Source organism: Phycodurus eques, chromosome 7 (assembly GCF_024500275.1).
Source record: "Phycodurus eques isolate BA_2022a chromosome 7, UOR_Pequ_1.1, whole genome shotgun sequence".
In the NCBI taxonomy this organism is placed as follows: domain Eukaryota; kingdom Metazoa; phylum Chordata; class Actinopteri; order Syngnathiformes; family Syngnathidae; genus Phycodurus; species Phycodurus eques.
Genome location: NC_084531.1, coordinates 15,322,676 through 15,335,865, shown reverse-complemented (window position 1 = coordinate 15,335,865; position 13,190 = coordinate 15,322,676). Strand labels below are relative to the sequence as shown.

At 42.1% G+C, this 13,190-nt stretch overlaps 1 protein-coding gene across 5 annotated transcripts in view; it reads right to left on the bottom strand.

The window, feature by feature from the left end:
• picalmb (phosphatidylinositol binding clathrin assembly protein b) overlaps positions 1–13,190 on the bottom strand; it is a 34,374-nt gene that overhangs the window by 17,171 nt on the left and 4,013 nt on the right. For all 5 annotated transcript variants that reach the window (XM_061681220.1, XM_061681215.1, XM_061681217.1 and 2 more), the window contains exons 2-8: positions 7,480–7,622; positions 7,235–7,310; positions 7,052–7,154; positions 4,377–4,470; positions 4,111–4,222; positions 3,931–4,037; positions 3,803–3,844 (exon numbers count right to left, since the gene is read on the bottom strand). In XM_061681220.1, the coding sequence (XP_061537204.1) occupies positions 3,803–3,844; positions 3,931–4,037; positions 4,111–4,222; positions 4,377–4,470; positions 7,052–7,154; positions 7,235–7,310; positions 7,480–7,622 (677 nt within the window). The remainder of the gene's footprint in view (positions 1–3,802; positions 3,845–3,930; positions 4,038–4,110; positions 4,223–4,376; positions 4,471–7,051; positions 7,155–7,234; positions 7,311–7,479; positions 7,623–13,190) is intronic.

Below are 13,190 nucleotides of genomic sequence, written 5' to 3'. Positions count from 1 at the left end.
GAAATCCATTTGAGCTGCACAGCAAATAAACCGCCGACAGCACAGCACCTGCAGTACAAGTGTGTGTAACCTTAACTGTCAATGTGCAACTGCGACTACACTGCAAACCTTTGTGTGGACTTGGCACCTTTATTTACTGTAAAAGGAGGTGCTTAAGAAGAACAGGGTAGAAATGAAACCTTAGAGGAAGACAAAAGGCCATGAAAGAGAGCACCTCCTGTGGAAGCATGCACTCGAGAGGGAAAGCATGCAAAATGCAGAGAGAATCTTAAATGCTCATCGGTTGCCAAAAAAAGTTGGTCAATATTGAAAGACATTTCAAATGTGATTGTTTTGCTACTTAACTTTCATTGTTGTTATACGCACGGCAGAAACCTCAGTAGGTACACCTGCAATATCCAGTAAGCGCAATACAAGAGCTGTACTGAATAGGTTGCCTGTAACACTGTCAGAGAAGGGCTTAATCTAGCACTCTAATGCTTATTATTGTTGATGTAGTCCACAGTGGTGTAGAACCAGCCGGGATCACACAGACCTGTTTCTAATAGGGGGGTCCCGATCCCATCTTTGAGATCAGAAACCTGTCAGATGTCAGCAAAAAAAAAACGAGTATCGGATTAGACTGGATCTAAAATCTCCGATTTTACCACTTTTATACAAGCAGTCTATTCCATGCGCCGCTCCAGCACTTTTATCCAGCAGCGCCCGGACGGCATGCAGATCCCACGTGATCAAAACAAAAGGTTGCTAAGGTGCTAACATAATAGCAAGGAGTAAATGTGAATGTTGCTTGCTTAAAGTCGTTTACTGACACTCCAGTTTAAGTTCACTGTAAAACTAAACTCACATAACCAAAGAATTACACCTATTAAATGTTCAAATAGATCACAGCCTTTGTTTTTTCGTTTTTGTTCACAAAAATTGGTAGCTCAAAGCTAACACACAATGAATCAAAACACCAGTGACAAATCAACCAAAATTTGCATTGAACTTATCTCTTAAATCAGAATCATCTTTATTTGCCAAGCATGTCCAAAAAAACAATGAATTTGTCTCCGGTAATTGGAGCCGCTCTAGTACGACAACAGAGTCAATTGACAGAGAACACTTTTGAGACAAAGACAAATAACGAATATTGGTACACAAATGCTCTGTACACAAATACAACCTCAACGAAGTTGGGACGTTGTGTTAAACAAATGAAAACAGAATACAATGATTTGCAAATCATGTTCAACCTATATTTAATTGAATACACTTCAAAGACAAGATATTTAAATGTTCAAACTGATAAACTATTGTTTTTAGCAAATAATCATTAACTTAGAATTTTATGGCTGCAACACATTCCAAAAAAGCTGGGACAGGGTCATGTTTAGCACTGTGTTACACCACTTTTTCTTTTAACAACATTCAATAAACGTTTGGGAACTGAGGACACGAATTGTTGAAGCTGTGTAGGTGGAATTCTTTCCCATTCTTGTCTGATGTACAGCTTCAGCTGTTCAACAGTCCGGGGTCTCCGTTGTCGTATTTTACGCTTCATAATGCGCCACATATATTCAATGGGAGACAGGTCTGGACTGCAGGCAGGCCAGTGTAGTACCCGCACTCTTTTACTACGAAGCCACACTGTTGTAACACGTGCAGAATGTGGTTTGGCCTTGTCCTGCTGAAATAAGCAGGGGTGTCCATGAAAAAGACGTTGCTTGGATGGCAGCATATGTTTCTCCAAACCCTGTATGTACCTTTCAGCATTAATGGTGCCTTCACAGATGTGTAAGTTACCCATGCCATTGGCACTAACACAGCCCCATACCATCACATATGATGGCTTTTGAACTTTGCTTCCATAACAATCCGGATGGTTGTTTTCCTCTTTGGCCCGGAGAACACGACGGCCACAATTTCCAAAAACAATCTGAAATGTGGACTTGTCGGACCACAGAACACTTTCCCACTTTGCATCAGTCCATCTTAGATGAGCTCGGGCCCAGAGAAGCCGGCGGCGTTTCTGGGTGTTGTTGATAAATGGCTTTTGCTTTGCATAGAATTTAAAGTTGCACTTACAGATGTAGCGCCGAACTGTATTTACTGATATTTGTTTTCTGAAGTGTTCCTGAGCCCATGTGGTGATATCCTTTACACAATGATGTCGGTTTTTGATGCAGTGCCGCCTGAGGAATCGAAGGTCACGGGCATTCAATGTTGGATTTCGGCCTTGCTGCTTACGTGCAGTGATTTCTCCAGATTCTCTGAACCTTTTGATGATATTATGGACCGTAGATGATGAAATCCCTAAATTCCTTGCAATTGTACGCTGAGGAACATTGTCCTTAAACTGTTCGACTATTTTCTCACGCACTTGTTCACAAAGAGGTGAACCATGCCCCATCGTTGCTTGTGAATGCCTGAGCAATTCTGGGAAGCTCCTTTTAAACCCAATCATGGCACCCACCTGTTCCCAATTAAGCCTGTTCACCTGTGGGATGTTCCAAACAAGTGTTTGATGACCATTCCTTAACTTTCTCAGTCTTTTTTGCCACCTGTCCCAGCTGTTTTGGAAAATGTTTCAGCCATAAAATTCGAAGTTAATGATTATTTGCTAAAAACTAAGGATTATCAGTTTGAACATTAAATATCTTGCCTTTGCACTGTATTCAATTAAATATAGTTTGAACATGATTTGCAAATCATTGTGTTCTGTTTTTATTTATGTTTAACACAACGTCCCAACTTCATTGGAATTGTACAAACAGGCAATATAACAATACTCTGGTATATATTCTTCAAACTGTGAAAAACAGTCGACCGTGACTGCAAGTGTGTGTCTCATTGCCGAGGTCAACACATGCACAGAAGGAACAGCGATTTTCAATAAAACTAAACCCCAGTTGCAGCACGAAGTTTAAAACTGAATTGCCGCACGTGGAAAAAGCAAATGTTCCCACCATATATGAAAAGTAAAAATAAACACATTTTTAAAACAAAACTGAATTGAACTGTTATTTTGCACTTTAAAAATTAATTTGTATTCAAGATTTGAGATTTTTCATGGTTTTCTAATTATTTTATATAATCTATTCAAATAGGGAATATGCATATGTTTAAGTCAAGCAGTGGTTATGTTGCAATTTAAATATTTTTATTGAAGTTATTTTTCAACATTTCCGAATATAATTTTTATTTAATTCAATTGTAGTACATTCTTAAAGTTACTTTATGTAACCCATTGGTTAATAAATGGGTGAGTTTTCCCCATACCCACTGTTGCTGATTATTGTTCTCTGAGTAATATCGCTTCACTTCATCAAGCCTTTTCTAACATTCCATACTACAAAAAAGGACGTATGATTATTGCTGATATCGGATCGGACCGATATCAGTATCGGCCAAAATTCAAGGCTGCAATATCTGTTTCTGATCGGAAGTGAAAAAGTTGGATCGGGACATCCCTAGTTTCTAATATTGTGGTCAACTCATTTTGCGAGTGAAATATTGGAACTGGCTCTCTGTGGGATGCAGTGCAGAGGCACAAAGAACAATTATACATGCAACAATGCCCGTCTGACTGTGTCAAAACAAAAGCATGCGCTACTGTAGTTGTAAAGGCAGTTTTTTTTCCTTATACAGCTCTTTTACTGGATCTCCTTTAAGCATGTGTAACAAATGTAGGTAGTTAGTGTATACATCAGTACGTCATTTTATTTATTGATTTGTGTTGTTCTCAGACAAGGGGGAGACAGAGCGCGAGAGAGAGATCGAGAGAGAGCGAGCGAGAGACACCAGCTTGTAAACTTACCTGAGAAAGGTCTGGAATGTCTCCTCGGTCAATGCCCACCTGCTGTTAGAGCACAAAGAAAGCCAAATTAGTTTTGTTATTTTACCTCCCTGCGTGGGAGTCAACAACCAACTTGCAAAACAATGTACCTCGGCTACTTTGAGGAACTCTGATATCCGGGTCATTCGGGTGAGGAACTTCTTGTAGATGTCCAGCCCTTCTTTGCACTGGGTTTTCTTCATGTCAAAGTATTTCTCTGTTTGGTGACAAAATGCAAGAATTCCACATTGGTGTGATTATCTGGAGGAGACAAGGAGGATTTTTCTTACCAAGCAGGTTGATGATGCCTTCATTATAAGCAGCAAATAGCCTGATGGAGTCTTTGAAGAGGAGCATAAAGGCTGCATTGATGACTCCATTAGTCAGCTCGTTGGCATTGACCTGTGGGAAAGCAATGGGCCATAGTTTAAACATATGCCTTACATTTATCTTTTTGTGGTGATGGGGTCAGATAACACATCTAGCAGGAGCTTCATGCACAAGCCCCCCCCTTTTTTAAGCTGCAGCACCATGGGGGGCTTCACCGCCAACTCACATTGAAATCAAGGAGGGCGTCCATCTGGTTCTGAATAATGGGGACGGTCTTGAGCAGCTTCTCTGTATTCATGGTCCTCATGATGCCATCCACTCTGAGGACATAGGGGAGAGTCAGCAGACACACACAGTAAGACAACGACATAAATAGTAGCCTCTGCTCGAATTTGTTGCTGTGTGCGTTGTCCACTTGAACAAATAAACCGTTCTTCAAATAGATTCCTGATTAATTGTTGGCTCAACTGTAGCCCCTTTTACACTGCCTGTAAGTGGTGGCATTCTTCCATGTCGTCGTCGTGTTTAAACAATATCAACATGGAATATGGGGACTAGGACGACCTGGCGATTTTCCGCCTTCCGAAGTAGTATTGATGGTCAATGGTGTCCTGCAATAATTCACATTAGCTTAGGGCTCCACCACTAAAGGCTTCTCTATACTCGCCCGGACGGCGACCGCGCTGACGTCCCATGCGTAGTTTGCCTTTATACTCTAGCGCAACCCACGCGCGGTGTTTTGAAAGTGTGCTGCAGTTCTCCAAGTCGGGGGTGTCGCTATGGCTGGTATTGGATAGGACACCACAGGGTGGAGTTTCCTCTGCATTTTTTTTGCCATTTCCGATAGCCGTTTTTACTTTCCTTTCAGTAACACGGCACAAAGCAACAACAATGGCGACCGCGACAGAACAAATGGACCTAGATGACCAGATTATACGTTTAATTATGCTGCAAAATCGATCGAGAAGGCGGCGACATAGATGGTATGTAGAACCAAGGGCCACGCTGGTACGTCATCACAGCATGTGACTAAAACGGACCAATCACGAGTGTGATCTCCGCGGCGTTCGACGCACAGCAACTATTTTTGTCGGGTGCGCGGCAAGCTACGCAGAGGTGCTGCACGGGGCAATTCGTCGGTCAGGTGATGCAATGCGGGCGTCGTCGGCCGCGCGACCGCAGGAGTATAAAGAGGCCTTAAGAGTTGTAACAGTTTGGTTGGGCGTCACTGGCTGGGCCACCTGTTCCAGACGGTCGGGATCGGTGGGTTTGGTATTCCTAAGAAGCAGTCTTGTATTTCTGATTTTATTCACTGCTGACTATATAGATCATTGCAATTAACAGTTCATTGAAATATTTCATATTATTTGTGGGGAAAAATATTTTAAAAAAAACATATGAATATTAAGGTGTCTCCATGGTGTCCAACTGGTTAGCACTCTGCCTCACAGTTCTGAGGACTGAGGTTCAAATCCCGGCCTCGCCTGTATGGAGTCTGCATGTTCGCCCCGTGCCCGTGTGGGTTTTCTCCGGGTAGTCCGCTTTCCTCCCACATCCCAAAAACATGCGTGGTAGGTTGACTGAAGACTCTAAATTGCCTTTAGGTGTGTATGTGAGTGCGAACTATTGTTTGTTTATATGTGCCCTGGGATTGGCTGGCAACCAGTTTAGGGTGTACCCCGCCTCTCGCCCGAAGATAACTGGGATAGGCTCCAGCACGCCCGTGACCCTAGCAATAATAAGAGGTACAAAAAATGGATTGATGGATGGATGAATATTACAGTACTAAAAAAATGCATTTGCACAAATAAAGCTAGCTTGACAATATTGAAATTACATGCTATCAATACGGCTAAATAAAAAACAAGACAGTGTTTCGGATGAGTGCACATTTCGTCATGGTTTTCTGTACTTTGCAATTTCCTGTGGATCAGACGACAAGACAAATTTGGTCTTTCCCGATTGCACTATATCAGACTACTGGCATAAAATCTTGCCGTATCTCGGTCAGACAGTGGCAACACTACACGATATGCATTCCGATATTCCGCATCCCGTTTTTTTAGGATCACTGGGGTTTATCTTGTCAAATCAAACGCCGTCGGAGAGGCGGAACCGGAAAACGTGTAACTGGTCAACGTGACCGGATACATGTTACCATGGCGACGATAATGTGCCAATGTATTGTGTATGTGGGTGGGTTGGGGGGGGGGGGGGGGGTGAGGAAAAACGTGGTGGTCGTCACCGGTGCTCGGGAGAGACGTTCATTCAAGGATTGCTTGAGGTATGTTCACGTATTTCTAATATGATACGGCTCGCAAGCAGGCATCAAAACGTTATGCAGCCGAGCAAGCTAGTGCTAGCACTAACGGTTGTACATAGACATGCTGGCGTTCTGTGAAATCATGCTCTAAAGCTTCGGTTGCATTCGCACTCACACCTACGGGCAATTTAGAGTCTCCAATTAACACGTTTTTGGGATGTGGGAGGAAACCGGAGTGCCCGGAGAAAACCCACGCAGGCACGGGGAGAACATGCAAACTCCACACAGGCGGGGCCGGGGATTGAACCCGGGTCCTCAGAACTGTGAGGCTGACGCTCTAACCAGTCGGCCACCGTCACACTTCACGGAAGATAAAAAAAATTTTTTTTTTTTTTAAATCATCATCATAGACTTTTGGCGGCTATAAAGGGCTATAAATTGGGCCGAAGAGTTGGTTGTGGATTATGTCACACTACAAGAAGTTTTGCTGTTCCCGACAAAATATGTCAGGGCCGATCGAGGAAATTTGGTGCCAATATTGGGGCGAAAATCCTGTAGTCTGATCTAGGCATAAGGAGGCCTTTATTAGAAAAGGGACACTTTCAAACTGCAGGATACAAGAAAATCACTTGTCTTACCCTCGCTTAACTTTGGTGAAGTCAAAGGCAACCTGTCTGTACGAAACAGCTTTCTCGTTCAGGTATCGACTGTACCTCCGGATAAACGTAGACATGTCATACCCTGGAATGAACAAATGGACGTGCATCACGTCGTACAAAATGATAGTTTGATAAGTAGCATGAGTGAGGTGTTCATGTTACCTTGCAGGCCACTTTTGTCCAAGAAATTACTGAGGTTGAATAATGTGTTCCTCGAAGCCAGGTACTGCACAAAACGCTGCAAAAGGGAGGTGGGAGGAGGGGGGGGGGAGAGACATCACTATGACGTATTAATCTAATCATATATGCAATCATAATCTTCTTGACATCTGTGACCTGTGTTGCAGTGAGATTATCTGACATGGCGTGTGTGTGTGGGTTAGTATTTGAGTGCATGTGGGGCTCACTTCGTTGCCATACACCATAAGGTGGTGTGTGGTGATCAGTGACTTGAATACGACGACCCAGCTGGTGTTGGTGGTCCTCTCAAACAGCGAGTCGGCCAGTTGAGGAATGTTCACGTTCATCTCGTTGGTGCAGTGGATCAAGTCTGACACGGAAACAAATGATTGTGATATGCGATTGTGTGCATACGGTTTCTCTGTTTTTGTTTAACGTCATAAAGACCACCACAAATAGTGCTGATGCAGTGAACCGTGACAACATCCACGTGCTGCGTAAAAATAACCCGAGTTAGGATTTCCATGGGGTCTAAGTGACGCAAGTGTTGGTTCCCGAGGTGCTGATGGCACCTCTAATATTTTTGTCTTCATCTACAATTAGCAAGGTGACGTTATGCATTTCCAAACATGTCCATGCGCAGACCAACACCTGCTGCAGACTATGAATAAACAGTAGTCACCACAGTGGTGAGGGACAAGTTTTACATGCCTCGCCCCATTAAGACCTACTGGTCTTAACTTTGTTAAAATGAATGACCATTCGCCTCAGTGCAACACTTGGAACAAGATTATATTGTGTAAAGGAAACTTTCACGATGTGTAGCGTCTGACGCGCTCCGAGCCCAACCCTACTTGCAAGAATAAAATTCTAATGCAAATACAGTGGAGCCTCTATTGTCATCCTGTAATATCAAATTTTCTGTACAGGTGCACCCCTAAAGTAGCACAAACTTTAGTTTGACAAACAGTCTTTGCATTCCACATGGCGTGATGAAAGACCTCTCTCAAATCTTCCAAAACAAAAATGGTGAGCAAGAGTATCAAACCCAAGGGCAGAGAACCAAGCTGTGGTACCGAACAGCACAAATTGCAAATTTAATTCACATTTATCTGCAAAAAGGTGACCCATTCCCTCATTTGTTACAAACCTCAATTCCAATGAAGTTGGGATCTTGCATAAAACGTAAATAAAACCAATGGAATGATTTGCAAATCCTTTTCAACCTATATTCAATTGAATACAACACAAAGACAAGATGTTTAAACTGATAAACCAAGGATCTCGTTTGATCTGCATCCTGCGTCTGAGACACACAAAAATTAGCAGGGACACAAAGTACGATCAATCTGTGTCTTAGGACGCAGAGCTATAGCTTAGTACTCCGCCGTGGTGCTGGAAATCTGGCGTATGAATTTTGTTTTCGACGAAGACAGAACTGGAGTTAAAAAAATAAATAAAAATACGCACTCCCCCCCTGTCAAAAGAGGGGCGGGGGGGAGTGCGTATAGCTGCCCAGTCATTTGAGGAATTAAAAAACATTTCTGCGACTTGAAAGCAGACACATGAGACCCATTATGGTTTATAAACCAATCAAAGATAGTGAGACCCTCCATCTGATTGGCCATGTGAATTTGTAGGTGCGCGTGTGTGCGCACGCGCTTTTGAAATGCGGGGGCTTGCGTACACAAAGCAAAATGTTCTGACAGCGAGCCGGTCGCCGCACAGTTACGGAAGGTTGAGCAGCACAAATGGAATTAGTTCCAAAGCCTAACGCCACCGCAACAATGTGGGAACATTTTGGATTCAAGCCAGACGAACGCAGCAATCCCTCTAACACCAACGAGCTGGTATGTCAAATTTGTATTAAGTCGCAACAAAGACAACACAATTTGAAACCTCAAAGTGACCAAACCAATCATAAACACCCGCCGCACCCAATTTCTTCAGTTGGGAACAAAAAACAGTGGGACATTTCACATCAGCTTGCAATTAGGGAACTCTTTGCCCAACAATGCAAATTCAAACATGACAGTGTATATGGTGCATGTATGCGCATATACAGTTTGGCGTTACGATTGTCAGAGATGCAGCAATTTAACGTTGATAAAGCGAAAAAAAAAAAAGCCTGCAGACTTTTATAAGCAATACAAATCTTGAATCAAATCAGGCAGCTTTGATCTATTTGTTGTTGTTAATGTTGCTACTTGGCACTTTTTCTTAACTAATATTATATCATCCATTACTCCATTTTCTTCCGCTTATCAGAGGTCGGGTCGCGGGGGCAGCAGAATCAGTAGGGAAGCCCAGACTTCACCGCAACCACTTTTTGACGTAACCAGACCACCAAATAAGAGAATCCGACCACAAACATCTCATTAGGCCAATCACGATGTTTTTTTGTCAAGATGACATATTTTTCCAAAAACTATCACGATAAACGATAGATGATTTTTAATGTCTCTGAAAGCATGAAAAATAATGCCCGCCCTCGAGCAGCAAGACTGTTGTTGGTCTGCTGAAGACGAGCCCTTCACCTGTCAATTAAATATATGTTGACATTTGCTGTAGTCAACAGGGTTATGCCACACACTTTCAGTTGTAAGGGCTGATCCCGCCTCTTCCAGTCTGTTGATCTCTACACCAAATGACTGTACAGGGTTTCCCACATTTACATTTGTGGCGGGCCGCCACAATCAAATTTTGGCTGCCACATATGGAGTTTGGCTTTCCCTGTGCTGAAATTGTTCCACGATGTGCTCTTTTTGTGTGTCTGTTAATGATCCATACCACCAATTTCCTTTCTGATACAATAGTGAAAATGCAGTCCCTCAATTGACTTAAGTAGCAAAAGTATCCATACTTATTTTTCTTCTGGTATCACCAACATCAACGTTTCAGACAGTATCGATCCTTTCCCACGCCAGTGACGCTGCTCCAGCCAGCGTAATGGCGTCTCGTCACAGCACAGTCTGTGGTGTTTTTGTTTGTATTTGTGTGTATTTTCGCTTGGAAACACCACTCCATGTTCGGTAAAGCCTACGTTCAGTCGTCAGGACCTTTTGAGTTGAGGCCGCCATAAGACTATAAGAGGAAGCGAACCAAAGCTGCAGCGCCGAGCATGGCGAGTCCTCCCCCACGTGTAACTCAACTTTGTTGACTTTGTCCACAATTATACAGTTTTAAAGTTATACAAATGATATTTGTGAAACAAATAAGGATATATATGCAGCTGTTAAGTCTAATTAATGTCCACCGTTAATATAAGACAACAGCAACTCAGCATCCCACTTCAGTTCATATTGCCACATAAACCCACAAGATCCTCATTAAAATAATTTTGAAGAGTTCTAACAAAAACATTTACTTGTAATTTTATGTACAGTACGGCATGTTATGAAAACAACATTGCTGTCAAAAATCGAGCTCTGCTCGTTTAACAAAAACATTTAATTTTAAAATTACACATTGTTTTTCCCTTAATCTAAAACCCCATGTATGCTGATATTAAATTACTTACGCTGCCTTTACTTTAAGTCATTCATTTATGAAAAGGAAAAACAAAAAAACTGTAAATCGAATACATGAAAACACATGCCTTTTGTTATGCTTTGCTCATGCCTGTTTCCATTGTCTTTTAAAATTATATAAAACACGACTTGTTTAGTCGAAAATTTAGCTGAACGAGTCCTATCATTAAAGCATATTTGTCAACATTAATACCAGAGTTCAAAATAGACCGTCTAATGCAAGGCTTGGCAAACTACGGCCCACGGCCCATCCGGCCCCTTGATCATTTTAAGCCAGCCCGCCAAAGTTTAGTACAGAATCGCCCAAATCATATCAAAATCATGGCTACATTCATTTGACCTTCTCCTGTAATGTGCAGTGGTTCCACCAGGTTGTGCTGTAATGCCAAGTGGTTCCACCAGGTTGTCCTGTAATGCCCATAAGTTCCACCAGGTAGCGCAGTAGGTACATTGATATATTGAATTGACTTTGGCTGTTCTGTTTTTACTCTGCTGCTGCTCTGAACCCTTCTTCAACCATGAGTGGGCTGAAAGAAAAGTCGACTGAGTGCCAAGTGTTTGATATAGAATGGACTACTAAATACTTTTTCACTGAAGTCCAGTCAAAGACTGCATGTCTAATTTGTTAAGAAACCATTGCGGTTTTAGAGGAATATAACATCAGCACTTTTCTACCAAGCATGCTGATTATACTATCAAAACTACAAGAGACAACACAATCATTGATATTTTACTAACGTCATTAAGCAAAGCAAACTACATCAACACAACATTATCTTGTTTTTTTTCCTCCTGGCCGGCCACTTAAGTAGGGACAGTAAGCAATACGGCAGCCGGCCGTGCCTGTCATCGATATGCTTTTGCACATTAAACATTCTGAACCCCTATCCCGTATTTAAAAGAGGGGTTTGCGCTTTTTTTGTTGAAGGCTAACAAATACTGTATAATACTGAGGAACATAAAATAAACTGATCATTTGGCGGAAGCCACCAACCGCACAAGATTCATCATTTATTTAACTCCCCTGAGAGCGTAGGAATCCTTTGTGCCCATCCTGTGTAACATTGCATTAAAACTTAGTACAGTACGTACACCAGGAAAAGCACAGATGCAGAGTTGAAAGGAGTTGGAAAGGTGTCATACTTACGTGACTTCATAGCGTGGCTCCAAGTCAGTCTTTTATCATTCACAAGCTCCAAAAAGAATAGGCAATGTGTTGCAATATTTTTCTTGGGCATGTTAACACGATCGGAAAAGTTCATCGCTCTTTATTCTACCAGGCCTATGCTTTGCTCAGCGGTGCCATGTGCTGTGCGGCTGCCGTTCATATGTGCTAATACTATAAATGTCTTACACAAAGGGACATTTAAAATTAATAAATAAATAAAAAGACAAAAGCACACATGATCGACAGTAGTGCTTTTTATTCACTGAAACTTGAACCGTTTTATTTTACTTTGGGAGCATGCCTTTGCATTGACTGGCAGACAGTGTTAACAAAAATCTAACCCTGACGCTATTGCAATTGTGGGCCCCGGAATTACTTGCTGTGGCAGAAATATTTGGCCGGAAGTCCCGCCCTGTCAGTGGCATAAACCCTACTACTGGCTGAACAAAGTGTGCCATTAAGATTATGCATAATAAACAGTAAACTTTCCTGTATTTGTGTTCATTGGGGACTAACGAACACAACAACAAAGAAGCGCTGACGTATTAAACGACTTTGCCGCAATGGTTAGCTATCGCTCCATCAGCTCGTTAGATTGTTAGCTCGCGGGCTGGCATAATACACAGTTAACTTTCCTCTGTGTGTTAATTGGGGAATAACACAACAATTCAGAATGAAGCGCTGACATTTTAAATGACATCACTGCAGTGGAGTGAGCTGCTTAAATCACTAGCTCGTTTATTATGTTTGCTAGCCCAAAAACTAGCTCGTTAGCTCAGGACAACCAATAGTTAACTTTCCCTTAAGTGTCTCTGTTGTGTGAATCTACACGCTGCACATGAAGCAAGGCTGTGGAGTATTAGAAGGAGCCAACCCCGTCAAGAATGTACCGGTCCGGCATTCCATGAGTCCACTAGCAGCTAATGATGCAGCCATCCAACTCAGTTGGCTCACCACAACAATGACAATTTATTGAGTCCGGAAAAACTAACATGTCCATTTAATTTATCGAATGATAAGTTGATATAGTAATTATCGTAACAGGCCTCCATCTCATTTAAAATTGTGGTTGCGCTCTTTTTACACTTTCAGAAAAAGGTTAAAATTGTACTTTTGCGGTGGTAACTGTGAGCCTGGAAGAGATTCACATATTTTTAGTTCCATCATTTCCAATGGAAACATTTGTTATGATGCTTGAGAGGCTCCACTGTATTGACAGAGTTATGTGGTAGTGACAGTT